This window comes from Fulmarus glacialis, unplaced genomic scaffold, assembly GCF_000690835.1.
Source record: "Fulmarus glacialis isolate BGI_N327 unplaced genomic scaffold, ASM69083v1 scaffold43061, whole genome shotgun sequence".
In the NCBI taxonomy this organism is placed as follows: Eukaryota; Metazoa; Chordata; class Aves; order Procellariiformes; family Procellariidae; genus Fulmarus; species Fulmarus glacialis.
The window spans coordinates 9986-26756 of record NW_009192945.1 but is presented as its reverse complement, the minus strand read 5'-3'; the positions used below and the strand labels follow the sequence as shown (position 1 = coordinate 26756).

The 16771-nt window shown below is 45.0% G+C and overlaps 1 protein-coding gene across 1 annotated transcript in view; it reads left to right on the top strand.

The window, feature by feature from the left end:
* LOC104083696 (bromodomain-containing protein 3-like) overlaps nucleotides 1-16338 on the top strand; it is a 19527-nt gene extending 3189 nt beyond the window's left edge. The window contains 10 exon segments of the mRNA XM_009587266.1: nucleotides 353-500; nucleotides 2046-2260; nucleotides 3962-4333; nucleotides 10773-10901; nucleotides 11326-11435; nucleotides 11437-11500; nucleotides 12344-12579; nucleotides 13114-13406; nucleotides 15297-15425; nucleotides 16223-16338. Of these exon segments, the coding sequence (XP_009585561.1) occupies nucleotides 353-500; nucleotides 2046-2260; nucleotides 3962-4333; nucleotides 10773-10901; nucleotides 11326-11435; nucleotides 11437-11500; nucleotides 12344-12579; nucleotides 13114-13406; nucleotides 15297-15425; nucleotides 16223-16338 (1812 nt within the window).
* The last annotated feature ends 433 nt before the right edge of the window (nucleotides 16339-16771 follow it).

The following is a 16771-nucleotide window of genomic DNA, read 5'->3' as shown; positions in this document are numbered from 1 at the left end:
CGCTCTTCCCTTGGACCTGGTGGTAAGCAGAGGAGGACAGCTCATCTGTTCCAGTTTGCTGCTTCCATGCTGATGCACAGGATGCTAGTCATCAGGCTCCTACTGGAAGTGCTGATAACTCTCTGAATGCAGTGTACTTAGAGGCTGTAATTATTGCATGCTAGACCAGAATAGAAGAGCAGGAGGGTAGCATGCAAAGAGGGGAGAAGAGCCAGTCTGTTTATTGTTGGAGCTTGGATACCATCATTTATTTGAAGGGCAGTGTCATTGGGGATTTTAAAACCTGATCTTGAACCTCTCTGCTTCTGATACGTGGATGATACAGCATGGGCTTGTATTCTTCTTTCTGCAGCCCACAGATGACATCGTCCTCATGGCCCAAGCCCTGGAGAAGATATTTCTGCAGAAGGTGGCCCAGATGCCTCAGGAGGAAGTCGAATTATTACCCCCAGTTCCTAAAGGCAAAGGTCGCAAGCCGTCAGCAGGCACACAGAGTGCAGGTATTAACCCAGTCCAGTGACAGTAAATGTTGTTGTGAGCCTGTTGCAGAGACCTGACCCACCTTTCAAGCTGCCTGGCTTTGCAAATGGTGAAGAGGCTAGGAAGGGAGCATGTAGTCTAACGGTTAAAGCAGTGGAGGGAAGTGCGAGATGTCTAGATAATGTTCACCCAGTGTTTCAGGGCTTGTCTGTCTTAAGGCCACTCTGCATTTGTCACGCAAACATCATACCGTCTTGACTTATGCATCCATGCAGCACTTCAGTGAGGGAGGGCAACGCTGTTGCTTCTTGTGTGCAAAGAAGAAACCAAGGCAAGAAGAGGCAAAGTAGTTAGACATTCCAGTCTGCTGCAAGTGACTATAAAAGCTTGGAATGCCTTTACAGACCTGGGTTTATACAGCTCACCTGAGGTCCTGGCAGAAGTCTGACACAGCAGAGACTTGGACTTAAAACTTGCCAATCCCCTAAACCCCATATAACATTTTTCTTTTGCACACAAGATTGCAACATCATAGAATAAAGTTTGATCAACAGAAAGGATTTATTAAGCCATTGCAAAAAGCTGTGTAGACCATTGCATATCAGTAGAACTAAGTTTAGTTCAGCTTACCTAGAGTTGATTTTAAATGGATTTAGGACTAAAACGTCTAAGCATGGTAAAACAGTTCATAAAGGAGGTTGTGTGGGCTGAATTAAACTGTTGCAAATTTTTTTCTGTGAACAAGGTCTAATTGTTGCTCTGGGAAAGTCAACTGTTCCTCTTTGTTTTCCCACTTCTCAGGTGTCAAATGGAGCTACAACTTCATCCAAGCTCAGAGAAATTTGTGATGATGTGTCTTTTCAGCATCCTTTGATAAAAGTTGCTATAAAAACATAGAGGAGTATTGCTACTTTGGTTATTAGTTACTAGCTTTGTCCCCCTTAACTTTACACAAGTTCTTTAACAGTGCGGTTATAGCATAAGAGACATTTGTCTGGCCATCAGGAGGCTCTACTCCCAGCTCTGTTTCTTTCGTTGTATAACTTGTGGCAAATCTGAAGTGCTTTGGACTCTTGGATGTTTAGCTGGCAGTAGGGGAGTGGTTGTTACCATTTGTTATGCATAGTAAACACACTCCAGATTGAGGTCTGTGTAGGACAGCAGCTGTCCAAAAGAGCCATCTCCCTCCTTTTCCTCTCCTTGAGCTCCTGCTCTTTTGCTGAGCGCAGGATTGCTCTGAGAGCACAAGAGGGGTGAAGACTGTCCCAGAGCAACACACCCCATGTGCAAAGCTTGAAGTGTTTTGCTTGCATGTGGCTGGCCTAAAGCTCATGGTATGAGGACTTAGGTCAGTGATTTCTCATTTTTTGTTGACCCCTGGGTAACAGCACTAAGCAAATCACACTGTGTCCTTTGTGCTCTTCCTGTGGCCCTGGACTGGGAGCCTTTTGCCAAGCCCATGATTGCACAGTCCAGCGGCACCAGTGTCACTTTGTTCCCAATGTCTTGTCGGCACTTGTAACCATCAGTACATTGCAGTGCGTTTTCACTTTGTCGTTTGAAAGGAGCGCAGCAAGCAGTGGCCGTGTCTTCCGTCTCCCCGCCGGCCCCGTTTCAGAACGTCCCTCCAGCTGTGTCTCAGACGCCCGTCATTGCTGCCACCCCTGTGCCAACCATCACTGCTAATGTCCCGCCTGTCACTGCCCCTCCCGCCGCTGCTCCCCCTCCGCCTGCTGCTCCGATAATGCCCGTGGTGCCTCCTACGCCACCGGTAGTCAAGGTAAATGGAGAACTTGACCCCTTCCTCTTCAGAAGACAATATTGCTAAGCAGTGCTTTATTTTCATCCCCTCACTGCTGGTTATGTACATTCCTTCTCTTCACATTTAACTCCTTGCCTTTCTGGCCATTGTTGTCCCTTTGGGGTGTGCTCAGACAAGTGCTTACTATCAAGTGTGAGAGGGTTGAGAAAAGTTCTGCCAGTTTTACCGCACCCCAGCTAATGTGATGTCAACTGTAATTGCTCCAACTCAGTTACAAGCTCTCATCTGACCGTAGCCTTAGCCAGTGCTGATGCTCCATGAACCAGAAGGCTGTTGGAGGTTTTCCCCATTTTGCACCATATAGCCCAAAGCATCTCTTCCCTCTGTAACCCCCTGATTTCACTGGGACTATTACTTTACGGTTTGCAGACTCCAGCGCTAGGAATGTTCCTCGCTGCCATAAACCAGTTCAAGACAAGCCTGTCACTCCAGTTGGAGGAGACTGATGTTGCCTGCAGGTTTTGGGTGCATTAGTTCTGTCTTTCTTATTGAGGAATTTTCTGGGAGTTGCCATTGGTGTTTTGCTATTTACTGTGTTAATTTATGGGTAAATGAAAACATTGCTCTAAATAATTGGAATTTTCCTAGCAAGCTGTGTATTGCTTTAAAAATGATGAAAGCATAGCTCAGAGAAAGCTTTTTTCCTAAACTTGGAAATTAACTGCAACAGTATTGGTGTTCTCTGATGTGAGGTTGCATGGGCCAGCAGAGCCACATAATTGTTTTGCTTATTTAACCCTATAGTTTGGGAATTACTAGAGAAATTGTAAGTCAGATCTTCTTGCAGCTAAGCTGTCCTCCTCAGAAGCCTGTGTCATTCGTCAGTTTCTGTCCAAATAACTTGCTTCTGAGAATCAATTTAATTTTAAAACTCAAGGATGAAGCCAGAATTGAGTTTGCCAAATACACACTGCGAAAGTAATTCTGCTTGGGATTTACTTAAGATTTCCCTTAGATTTCCCTAAGGAACGTTTTTTCCCCCTTTCTCTCTCTCTCTCTCTCTCTCTCCAGAGAAATAAATCCTTCATAGGAGCACAAGAGAGCTGACTGGACAGTCACAGTTTGAATTTATGTGAGAGAGGCTTTATTTGCTTAAGGCAAAATCATTAAATTCTTGCTCTTGTCCATAATAAGCAATCTACCTTAGCACACCCACTAAATACAAAGTAGTGAGGGCTCATGGGTCTTTGGTGATTAATATGCTTTGGTTCAGAACTTATAGCCTGATCCTGCCACTGGGGACTCAGACATGTGGTTAAGTTACTGACACTTACTAAGTCACGATGCATCAGCTGAGCTGCAGTAATCGACTGGGCGCACTCCTTTCCCTTGGCAAACATGAGGTAAGAGTCCTTAGTTTAAATCTCAGTGAAATACATAGAGCTAACACATTTTGCATCATGTTTGGGGTTGGGTTGGAGACGTGCAAATGGCTGGTTACTGTGGCTCAGATGACATGTAGTAATACGTCGTGTTGTAGTCACTGAATTGTGTGTTGAAGCCTCTAGTCACAAGTCCCATTTATCCCAGTGAAGTAATTGTATTTTCTGTCAGGGGACAGGCAGATCTCAAAAATAAGGATGAATTGTGCTGGATTTCTGCTAGCGTAGCACGAGAGCTGGGCACGTACTCATGAGGCCTGTCCATCTGCTGTTTCAGAAAAAGGGAGTGAAGCGGAAAGCAGACACGACAACCCCCACCACCTCCGCGATCACTGCCAGCCGAAGTGAGTCACCCACGCCCCTCTCGGACCCCAAGCAGGCCAAAATCATCGCTCGACGGGAGAGCGGCGGCCGGCCCATCAAACCACCAAAGAAAGACCTTGAAGACGGAGAGGTCCCCCAGCATGCAGGGAAGAAGGGCAAACTCTCTGAGCACCTCAAGTACTGTGACAGCATTCTCAAGGAGATGCTCTCGAAGAAGCATGCAGCCTATGCATGGCCCTTTTACAAGCCTGTTGATGCAGAGGCCTTGGAATTACATGACTATCATGATATTATCAAACACCCCATGGATCTCAGTACTGTTAAAGTACGTCCACATTTACCACCTCTTTTGCAGGGTGTCACAGCCCTCTGGTTGCAGAGGACTGGCTCCTTCTGGGGGAGGGGGAAGGGACAAGGGTGGAAAACTGAACCTGTTTGGATATCATCTGGATATTTTTATATTTTGTTTCCTTCCCCTCTCCTTTTTTTCCCATAACCTGGGACATCTTTTTTCTGCCCTGCAAAGCAGACTGTACAATGGCATCCTCTCCTCTTTGTGGATAGTCCGGCTATTTAAACTTGTGTCCTTGGGATTGTGTTGCACTCTGAGAAGAAGAGGTGCTGTATTTCATAGGATTCGATTGATAGTATCCCATTTCCAGAAACTGCTGCCTGCCTACTTGTTGGCATGATGTGTGGTCCAGATAGGCTTACGCTGAGCAATTCCAACCGGAACGTGATGATCGCCTGGTACTCGGGGAGGGGAGGAAATACCATGATGTTTGTGCAGTTCATGCTTGGCTCTTCAAGAGCTTAGCTTAGTATGGTCCAGTATTAAAGGTATTTTTCCCAGTAGTCTGGGAGGTTTCTCTGAATCCCTCCTAAATATTCATGGAGCAAAGCTGTGTTTTTTTTCTAGTTCATCTTCTGCTTGTCAGCTGGCCATTGGAATCAGTGTTGGTGGAGGTGAGACTTTCTTCCATGTGCAGGAAGTTAAGGTATTTCTGCTGGCTTTTGTTAGCATGCCAGAAGTGTTTTGCTGCCATCTGAGCCAATGCCTGGGATTGTCTGAAGGCACAGGTGACAAAAGGGCAGCTGCATTCGTGATTCCTTTCATGTTCCTGGGCAAATCCTACGTAGTACCTGGAAGCAGTGTGTCGTGCTCTGATGTGCCATGCCATTCAGCCACGATGCTGCAAAGGTTCTTACTGCAGCTGCAATATTTTTGAGTATTTTAATTGCATTATTTAGTGGTGAGAGAATTGTTGTCATGGTCCGCGCATTGAGGATTAGACCGGGAGTTACCAGTGTCTGAGTTTTAATTGCTGTTGTGATGCTATGGTCCTGGGCAAGTTTCCGCACAGCTCTGTGCAGCTGTTTTCCCAGTCATAAAACAGAGATAATAATACTTAACCTACCTCACAGGGCTGTTGTGAGGACAGATATCTGGAAGGCACTATCTAAGTACTAATTGTTACTATTATTGATTGGGTTTGTATAGCAAAGACCGTCTCCGAGTTGGCAAAAATATTGGAAGCGGGCTCTGGTGGAGCTAGGCTTGGAGACCATTCATCTCCTGCGCTTGCAGTGCCCTTGCTTTGTTTACGAAAGCCAGTGCAACATGCAGTATTTTTGACTTGCAATTAAGCTGAGCTGTGTTAGAGGCCTACAGCAATTTCCTGGGAGGAGAAGAGGGCAAGACGAAGGGTGAGTTGAACTGCAGGCAAGAAGAAGGAGCCTGAAATACAGTGGTAAAAGCAGGAAAGATGGCTAAGTTGAACATGGTAGTCTGCAAAGCTGGCTACCTGACTTTAATGTTCTGCTGATAGAGGAAGGTCCCAGTGTTTTCTTGCCTAAGTTTCCATTTTCTCTTACTCCTGAGTGTGGATGAGGAAGGAAGACGCTCCCCTCAGTTTTGGTACTGCAGTGCATTTGCCATCCTGCTGATTTTGGATGCCCAGTGCTGAAGGCCTACTTAATTCTTGTGTGTTGTTTTAATATATGACTTGCTGTCAAGGTTTGCTCACTTCGCTTTGCATTGGAGTTGCTCTTCTCCACCAGCTTGGAGGTCCATCCACATGGCTTGGATCATAGGCTAATGGACAATTCAGATTGGTCAGGAGGCCTGCCTCCTGCTCAAAGCAGGGTCACTTACGCATTCTGCTCTGCTCCTTTCCAGGGGTCATCACCTTCTCAGCTGAGTGGATCTGACCTTGCTCCTCTGATGCCACTGAGTGTGCTGGGAGCAGGAACAGCAAATGGGGTTTTTGGTGTTCTTCTCTAAGTCATATCAAAGGTGCAGTACTTAAGTGGCATTAGGAACCTTCATATATGATGTTCTGTTTACTGGGCATACAGTTACATTTGCCCATGCTCATCATAAGCGACACATAAAAATCTGTTCTGAGAATCTATAAACTGGCCAGTAGCTCTAAAGGAATTTCATAGTATGTCTGATTCGTAGAAATGACTGAGATGGGAAGAGGCATCTCTTCCTGATTGTCACTGTTCTTTTTGTTATCACATTAGAGTGATGAAGTGTTATTGATAGCCTTTTCTCTGCTAGTCTTGTGAACACAAGTCGTTAGATGATCTCATCCTAGATGAGCTCATTCAGTTACTGTACTGACTTTAGTGGGTCTGCTGGTAAACCTAGTCCTTTCAGACCTATTCTCAGCTCAGTCACATTCCCTTGACTTCCTAGGGATTCTGTGGGTCTCCAGAGATATCTGCAGCCTGGTAGATCAAGCCCTGGGTGAATGCAGTAAGATAAGAGATGAGAGAGTGAAAATCCTGATGCTGCCAAAGCTGGTATTTCTATGTCTGGTTAGGTGGCTTCTTATTGCAAGGGATTCTGTGCTGTATTCTGCAAAATCTAGGTGCAAAACTTGGGTTGGTGACTTCTTCATGCTTAAATCTCTTTATAGTCCTAACTTAATTCTTTTAAAAAGCGTACACCTCTGATTGCACTTGCTCTGCAAGTGCAGGTGATACTCTCCCTCTGTACCTTACTAGCATAGGACAGAAAACTGGAGACTAGTGTAGGACAGAATACTGGTCTCCACTGTAGACCCAGTGGAGTCTTTTGCATGTAAAGACTCTGGATTTGTCTTTCCACGTGGTAGTACTTTTCTTAATAAACTTGTTTGAAGTGCTGTCTGGTATTGGTTTTTTTATGGAGTGTTTTATTAGCATTACTCTTGGCCTGTAGATCATAGTGTGACTTCTCTGAGATGCAGTCTATAATACGTTAACTGCGTGGAACAGAAACCTGCCATTTGCAGGCAATGTAATTCTCCAGTGTCAGGGGCTTTCTCTGTGGCTCTGAAAAGTTTTAGAGTGAATTCTGCATAAGTGACAATGGCTGTGGTAAAGCAGCAAAACTAAGGGCCTTCAAACTGATCTTTAAGGAATTGTGTGAGAAAGTAAAACTTAAGCGTTGCTGCAGCTGTAATAGATTCCCCAATACCTGGTTGCTTGTCACTTTGGTTCTCTGGTTATGTGAGGTTTGATTTTCTTCAGAGAATATCCTTCATGTCCGAGAGCATTTTTTTTCAGGCAGCGCACCCAGCAGAGGTGCATTTCAGAAGGATTTGGAGATTGTTTTCGCTGCGTGCGGTGGAGGAGGCAGGTTGGCTGTTGTGACTGTGCCGGTGGCAGGTGAGAGGTGGAGGGGCTGTAGCTGAGCTTGTTGCAGCCAGGAGCAGAGGAGTGTGCTGGAGTGCCGCACCGGAACTAGGACTGAGAGTGGGAAGAGCTGAAGGGACAGGATCAGTGAGCTCATCTCCACCTCAATTCACTGATAATCATCACAGAGGGGGAAAGAGCAGAACTGCTTGTAGTAGAGAAGAAAGGATGAAAGCATGGGGACAGAGAGAGGCAGAGGCATGGGTTACGCTTTAAAAACAAAGAGTCAGCAGCCCTAATTCCCTGTAGTAGGTGAAATGCATGCTATGAAGCTGTAGCAGCACTGTGCTTCCACTGCTCTGTCCACAGGCAGACAGGGCCCACTTGCAGTACGTTCATGTTCCCCGTCTCTGATGCTGGGGAGCTTCAGCGTGAGGAGGCAGGGTGCTGTGCCCGTGACGGAGCTGGGGGGAACCTGGAGTACCTCTTCTCCCACTGTGTCCTCTGGCTGCCAGGTCACAGCAGCAGTGATGTGGATATCTCTGGTTTATTCAGTGGCGAACAAGCAACAGTCCTTGTCATGCAAGAGGATTTATACAAGGTGTTTACTTTTGGAATAAAGCGCTACCTCCAGGGATCTAACTATGCTTGCTGGTTAATTTCCTTGCAGTGAATTGCTGTGGTTTCAGAGCAGCTGAGTTCAGGGTCTTGAATGTGAGGAGACATTCTTTAGGGGAATTTTTAAAGATTTCTTTAGTTGCACCTATTTTAGAGTACAAATGCAGCTTCACAAAGCAGCTGCTCTTGTTGAAGCAGTTTCTGTAAGGTGCAATTAGGCCCCCAGAAATCAGGCGAAGTCCTCATTAGCTGGTAAAGATGGAGTTTTTTCTGCTAAAGTCTCTGGACCCGTGTGGCCCTGTCCCTCATGAGCACCTGCCCTGATGCTGTGCCCAAGGCATGTGCTTTGAAGACAGATGGATGTCCAGTTTAGTCTTGGAGGGGAGAAGGTGGAAAGGGCACATGTTAGGTCTTCAAACATGTAAAAGATTGCTGCAAGAAGGGAGGGAACAAAGTTCTCTGCATCCTCTGTGGACAGGTCAAGGCTTACCTTAGAGCAAGAGACACATTAGACATTAAGAAACAAATTTCTGAACATTAAAGAGTATTAAACAATCCATTTGATTGCTGAGGGGAAAATGAGATGAATGCGATAGATATTGTGCATGGCAGAGAATGGACTAGCTGGCCTCCCAGCACCTCTGCCAGTCCTGCTTGTCTGTGACTCCTGCTTTGCAATTGTAAATGTAGTATCTTTTTTTAAGCAGCTGGATATCTCAAAGTGAATTTGTAACCAAGAATATTCCAGCTCGCCAATTTAAAGTCCTTTTTCTTCTTTTAAGTTAATTATTTTTTACAAGAAAACAAAACAAAAATCCACAGATTAAAACTGTTGGGCTAAAAAACTGTTGGGTTTGGATGAAAGCGAAGCCTCAGACAAGAAAATGTATTTCACAGGCAGTAATCAGCCATGGAGTGTGCCAAACAAATATAAGTGCATCAAAAAGGCCTTTCATGCAGTAAGATGTATTTTAAAACAAATGGGCCCTTTCGTTTGAACGTATGTTTTGCTTTGGAATTGGCCTGAAACGCTCTTCAAACAAGGCCAGCTCTCCTTCAGACAGGAGAAGCACAAACCTATTTCCCTTTCTGTCTTTGTGCTGTGGCTCAGAAGCTTTCTCCTAGTTTATTAACCAAGAGAATGAGGTCTCCTGACAAAAGTTTGACAGGTGTCTGTCTGCAGCACAGCAGGGAGTAAGGCTGCAGGAATGTCACCACCGGGCGTGCAGGTCCCTCTGCAGCTGCATCCCTGGATGTGAAATTCGTGCCCTATTCAGAACAAAAACAGTTGTAGGAGTCATTGCAGTGTTTCGAGATAGTTACAAGGTCTACTGCATAGCTGTGAAATATCAGTAGCTTCCATTGAACAAATGGGAATTTTGCTTGCGTTAAGGCTTCTAGTGTGGGTTACAGACTTTAAGCACCCCTGCTTTCTGCTCGGATGGAGGATGTGTCTTCCCCGATCATGTTTGCAGCCTGTCTGCCAGTCAGCCCCTTCCCTTCACTGGGGCATACAGGTGCATAAGACATACAAAAGGGAGGCATGCAAACACTTGGCAAATAGAGAATTTCTTTAAACCCAGGTCTTTTAAATGCAAATGAAATCTGGTGTTAGCTGCTTTTTCCTTTCGGTAGGAGTAATTTGAGCTAAGGTTTTCTACATAATAGTAATATATGCATAAAAACAATTAAGTTCTAGGAATGCTATAAACTGTTCTCTAAACCCAAGTCAGTCAGTCCCAAACAGCAAGAGAAATGGACAAAAGTGAGAGCCGAAAAGTAAGAGAAAGGAACAAGGTGCAAATATTTAGCTCCTGATACTTATCCTCACTACACTAGGAAATAACATTATGAGTAGGTTCATAAAGGGTGAATTCTCTCAGTTGGACTTTTAGATCAAGAGTAGGTGGTGTAGTTTAACTGTAAATGCCTATCTTGCTGTAGGAATCACCAAGCAAAATTCATGCTCTGTGTTAGCAGGAAGTCAGAGTTAGATGATCATGATCTTTTCTGCCCTTCCAGATTTACAGGGCAAATATACCCAAGCAGCACGGAGAAATACATGCTTAAGGTACTCCTGTAATTGTAACTTGGTTGTTTGTTGACTCTTGCCCTTCTCATCCATGATCCTTGTTTACAATAGTTTCTGATCCAGCAAGCCCTTTTTCTAAATGACTCTATTTTCTGATAGAATGTGGACCCTGACAGATTTACATAGTACTACTTAGAAAAAGAAACCAACCCAAATTTAGAATTTTAGTGTTTAAACTGTTATGGAGCAATACCAGCTTCTTTGGTTGTCCGGTGTTTGTTTGCTTGCTTGTTTTAAAAAGCAGAAACTCTGAATGTTATTTAGGAACCAATAAGCCAGATGAAACTACTGTTCTCTTAGACAAATGTGATTTTTGAGGCTGTTCTGAGAGCTGTCTCCAAGTTGCACGTGCCTTCCATGCGGTTGCTACAAATGCCTTTTGCTTATGGCTTTTTCTCCCCTTTCCCTTTGGCTTGTTTGTTTGCAGAAAAAAATGGACAGTCGGGAATACCAGGATGCACAAGGTTTTGCAGCAGATATTCGGTTAATGTTCTCTAATTGTTACAAGTACAATCCTCCAGACCACGAAGTGGTAGCCATGGCCAGGAAGCTCCAGGTAAAGGTGTTGGCAAATGTGTCTCCCAGAGTATGTTTAGTTCAGCTACCAGGTGTCGATTCAGAGATCCAGGCCTGGATCTGCTCTTGGCACCAACACGGGAGAGTTGGTGATTCCTCCGGCCCTTGGAAAGAGCCATGTTCTCTGCTGAACTATTGTGCTCTTCACATGGCATGGCCCAACGCCACGTTCCGCTCCTAAAATGTTATATTCATTGCTCTATAAAGTAATGGGAGAATTTTATTGGGCTTACAGAATACGTATGCCCATCTGTACATTATGATTTACTTGTACAGCACCAGCACCTTGTGTAGTGCAGTAAGACCCTGACCCACGATGGGGTGCCAGGTGTGTTTAAAAGACCAAAATGTCATCTTGGTGGCTGAGGCTCCTTTTGTCACCAGTTTTTCCCCCCTTTTTGTAGGATGTCTTTGAGATGAGGTTTGCAAAGATGCCTGATGAGCCTGCAGAGGCCCCACCTCCACCTCCAGCAACAGCACCAGTGGTGAGCAAAAGCACAGAGAGCAGTCACAGCCGACTCAGATAGCTCAGACTCAGAAGAAGAGCGAGCGACTCGGCTGGCGGAGCTCCAGGAGCAGGTATTGCAATGGCCAAGCTGTACATCTGTGTCTGTGCAGTAGAAAGGGCATAGCAGGAAGAAGGGTTTCATTTTTTTGTTAAAAATCCCATCTAGGCTGAGATGCAGCAAAGCAATGTCCCCTTCTGCCAGCTAAAGGGGAAAACCGCTCAGTTATGAAATAAGTGCATGTTTGATGTAATATTAATTTTCAAGATAGCCATTCTCAGTGCTGATGCTCTGTGCTTCCTTCTGGGATCCCAGAGTATGAATGAAGGTGCAGACAGTACTAGGGATCTGGGAAGAACAGAGACACCCATTTTGTATGAGAGCTCAGGCATAACGAGATCTGTCACAGGCTTCCTGTGGGATATTGTCCCCCTGTACCTCATCTGTAGAAGTGAGCTGTTTTGACTGTTGTGGTTGGAGACGATAAAGCTGTGGCCTTCTTATTATGCAGATTTACAATACCAGATGCTACAGTGCTTACATACGCTACTGTAATATAACAAAGCATTAATAAAATAGCTTATCCGGTGTCTCAAAGCAAGCTAGTAGGAGAGCCAAGAAGTGAACCCAGGATTCCAGAGGCCACGTTGTTAGCTCTAGATGGAGCTATTAAGATTAATTTTTATTTGCCCCTATAAAACAAGAATGATGTTTTCATTTGAGCCAACTTCTGCACACTTGCACTGCATTTTTTAAAGAATTTCAAATCAAGCAAAGCCTCCTGAGTTCAGTCACTAGACTGCTTGATCACTGACTTGGGGGTATACTTACACGTTGGGATGTAGAGGAAGGGTATGTAGAGGCATCAGTTATCTTGCCTTGAAGTCTGATTTATTTTCTCACTGTTCTCCCCCAGCTAAAGGCTGTCCATGAGCAGCTAGCTGCATTGTCACAAGCACCAGTGAACAAACCAAAGAAAAAAAAAGAGAAGAAGGAAAAAGAGAAGAAGAAGAAAGATAAAGAGAAGGAAAAAGAAAAGCACAAAGTAAAAGCTGAGGAGGAGAAGAAACCCAAGGTGGCTCAACCACCAAAACAAACCCAACAGAAGAAGGCCCCAGCTAAGAAAGCAAACAGCACGACTACAGCTAACAGGTGAGAGCCTGCTTTCTGCATGTTGCCTTAAGGGGAATGCCAAGAGCTTCCAGCCCAGTTCTCCTGTCCCTCCTGCCCCTGTCGAATTCCTGGTGAAGCTCGGTTGTCAGAGCAGTTAATTCGCTATTGAATAGTGTCCCCATTCCCAGACAACTCCAGGGAGTCTTTAAGTTAGAGCTGGCAGTGGAACCATCATATTTCCACTGTCCAACTCTCTCAGAATCCTTGCCTGATCACTCTCAGATAAGGTTTTCTTTTTGCCTTTTGCGCAGCCAGCAAGAACGTGCCATTTCATTGCTGCCCCCCTGCTGCTACATGGGCTTGTTGTCATGCCTCACAGGGCTAAAATATAATAGGAGTAGGACAGCTGATCTCAGATTTCTGAACTTTTTCAGAAGTTGTGGTGCTGTTCAAGCCGTCTGGCTAGAGGTTCAAAGCCAAGAGCATTGGGATGTTTGTTACAAGGGGAGTAGAAAAATTAATTCATTGCTCCTATATACCCATGAATGTTTCCATGCTTGCCAACCCCTGCAGGCAGCCCAAGAAAGGAGGCAAACAGGCGTCTGCAACCTACGATTCAGACGAGGAGGAGGAAGGTCTGCCCATGACCTATGATGAGAAACGGCAACTCAGCTTGGACATCAACCGCCTGCCTGGGGAGAAGTTGGGCAGGGTGGTGCACATCATCCAGTCGCGGGAACCTTCCCTCAGAGACTCCAATCCTGATGAGATAGAAATAGATTTTGAAACATTGAAGCCCACAACTTTACGAGAACTGGAGAGATACGTGAAATCTTGTTTACAGAAAAAACAAAGGAAACCATTTTGTAAGTTACCTCCTGGGGCACGTGTTCCCCCACCAGCTCTTGGGCTCAGCTTTGGAGTCAGGGCATGTGTGTTGGGATTCTCTTATCCAGCTGTTGGGTATGTGATGACAGGGCTTTTTAGAGACTCTTTTCTCCCATGAAAATGTACAGAAACTTTGTACTTTTATGTTCTCTCTTCCCATGATGTCATGCCGTGGAGACCTGGAGGACTATTGTGTTCCTCTACAAGACCCATGTGATGCCTTTATTACTTAATGTAGAATCTAGAAGGCACTGTAAAGGTTTCAGTCTCATTGTGTTAGGTGTTATGTGCACATGTCTAGAAGGATCAGTTTCTTATCCTGAATAGTTCAGCATCTAATTACAAATGAAACAAAAAGCGTGGTTGGGATCCCAAACACCAAGGGAAGAAATGACTTGCACTAAGTTACGTGGGTTACTGTGGATTACTGGGTGTAAGTGTCTGAGTTGTATATTCACCCCAGAACTGCTCTTCCTAGATGGCCTGACCACCGTATTACCCTCAGTCTCTATCAGATCAGAGGATTAATGTTAATGCGCTGCTGAGCATACGGTATGGTATGGGACAGACTTTTCTCTGTGCCTCATCCACAGAGAGTGAATTGTTGCAGTCCCTTGAGAATTTAGCTCCAGCTGAATAGCAATAGGATCACTTACCTGAAGTGGTCCTGGCTCTGTCCATCTGCTTGCTGGTTAAGAGGAAGTTGTCCTGTTAAGAGTATAATAGTTACTCACTCACAACTCTTGCAGAGCACTTCCATTTCTTCACCACAGGATTTTCAAGTAGGCCTAAGCAAAGCTCAGACTTTGACCCTTCTTTTTGCTTTTTAATACACTGCTTTGATTTTCCTACCCCCCCTACCGCTCCCCCAAGTCCTTCACTTTTGGAGTAGCTCAGGAAAAGATTTTCCATAATGGTTAGGAACAAGAAGCATCCTTTTGTTTTGGAACCAAAGCGTAGAGTAACACAGATAACCTCAGACATCTGTCCGTCCGCGCCTCTGAGACTGGTATGCCCTGGGCTGGCAGGCTGGCATGCCTGATCCCAGCCGGATTTTCCTGCTCTCTGCTGTCTATTGCAGTGCTTAATGTTCAGGGGTGCACCCTCTTAGGACTGTGCTTTCTAGATTTCTTTTTTTTAAATCATTGCTTTAAAACAGCACACAGAAATGTAGGTATTTCCTTCCTGGATCAGGCGAAATATCTGGCCCCTGTTTTGTGCTTCTGATACTGGCCAACACCTGTGTTCAATTACTCCTTCTTTGGAGGGATATTTCTTCTGCTCAGAAGTATGAGTATCGCTGGTACTTCTCATCATTTCCATCCTAACTGATGCAGCTACATTCCTGTTGTCTGCCAGCCTTTGCCTCAGTTGGTTTTTAATTTGTCCTTTTCATTTTGTTTTATATTTAAAGCAACATAAACCACAGTAGATTCTTGTGTGAGGTATCTTAAGTTTTAATGGCAGATGCTTACTTCTGACAACCTTTAATGGGACACTTTATTTTACAGGGCAGAAAACCCATGTAACAATTCTGTAATTACAAATGTGTAACTATTGACCATATAACTGGCTGGTAAGTAACCTGTAACTACAAGATTATTACATGGATATTTCTATCTTCTAAAATACTTTCCAGAAGGTCTCTCTTAAAAAGTGCATTTTACAGGATGATGGTGATTGGATGATCTAGACAACTTCATGTGTTGTCCTCTATCTGGGATGTGTAGTTGCTGTGTGGTCACTCGATCTTAGCAGTGTCACTGCGGAGTGGTTGCACAGATTTACATGCCCTGTAAAATAGCGATGTCCACTCTTTTTTGCCTGCAACCATGCAGTTTCAGAAATTGTGCGTTCCTCCTCCACAGCTGCAAGTGGAAAAAAGCAAGCAGCAAAGTCAAAAGAAGAGTTAGCTCAGGAAAAGAAGAAAGAACTAGAAAAACGGTTACAGGACGTCAGTGGGCAGCTAAACAACAACAAGAAACCTGCAAAGAAGGGTAATGGCTTTGGTTTTACTGTGCTAACAATGCCTGAAAAGTTGTGTATGTAGATAGACGTCCTTACTGAGGCAAAACTACTGCCTTCTTGTAGGCTTGGGTTTATCTCTGTGGCAGTTACCCCAGTTGGTCACTAGTGTTGGGGCACAGTGAGTTACTGCTGGGCACTGAGCTACTCTGTGGGGGCTGCTTTGGTCCCTGTCCAGGTGGAAGCACTCCTGGGTGGTAAACGTGAGATATCTTGGAGGCAATTTATCCTTCAGATGGAGAAGGACCTTCTCCTCTGTTAGCCTGTGCAGGACTGTGCATATGCGGAGTATCTAATAGATAATTTTTCTCCACTGTGGGATTAAAAAAAGCTCAAGCTCCCATGTAGTGCAATAGTGTGAAAGATGGTACAAAAGGTTCTTCCAGTGCAAACTAAGCTTGTTTCTGCTTTGCACAAGTCAGGCAGGGTTTTCTTGTGTTCAGAGGTTGCACTGAAGCACGCGAGGCTGTGAACACAGCTCCCCAGGTGCTCTGCGCCATCTCATATGAGCACCATGGGGCTGTGGAGGACATTGCCCTCCCACAGGGCTCGTGTGTGGATCCCAAACTTTCGTGGTCACCTGCAGCCTGAGAAACCTTGCCATCCGCTGATGTGACAGGCCTTGTTGCAGCAAGCAAAGGCTGCGGGTAAATAAGCTGCCCAGGCAAAACAAAGCTGTGAATGAAGCCGTGGAGGATGAAGGCTGTGGGCAAACCTTCTCTATTTCAGTTCCTTGCAAGTAACCACATCGCTGCCTTCTTCCCTGCAGAGAAATCCGGCTCAGCTCCCTCCGGAGGCCCTTCCCGGCTCAGCAGCAGCAGCTCCTCCGAGTCTGGGAGCAGCAGCTCCAGCGGCTCCAGCTCAGACAGCAGCGATTCGGAATGAGTTACGGACACTTACACACAAAACACAAAATGGACATCACCCTCTCCGATGTTCTGCAGTGTTCCTTTCTCTCCTTAATATACTGCTCTTGTTCCACGGTGGTCAGGTTTTTTTTCCTCTCTCTTTCTCTGACTTTTTAATTTTATTTTTTAATTCAGTGTTATAAAAGGTATCTTCCATTTTTTTGGGGGGCGCTCTTTTAATAGGTCAAAGATCTTTGCGTGTGCATGTGTGTGTGACTAGACTTTATGACAAATAGTTCCCTTTGCATAAAGTCTCTAAAATACATTTTAACTGAAGAAGATTGGTTGAAAATGGAAGAACTTTGAATTCTTAGCAGGAGATAAATAGAAAGTTCTGCAAGGTTTGTAGTACATTTCCCTCACACCCCTTCCCTCTCCCCAGAATGTTCTCTTTTAATAAGCCTGCCTGG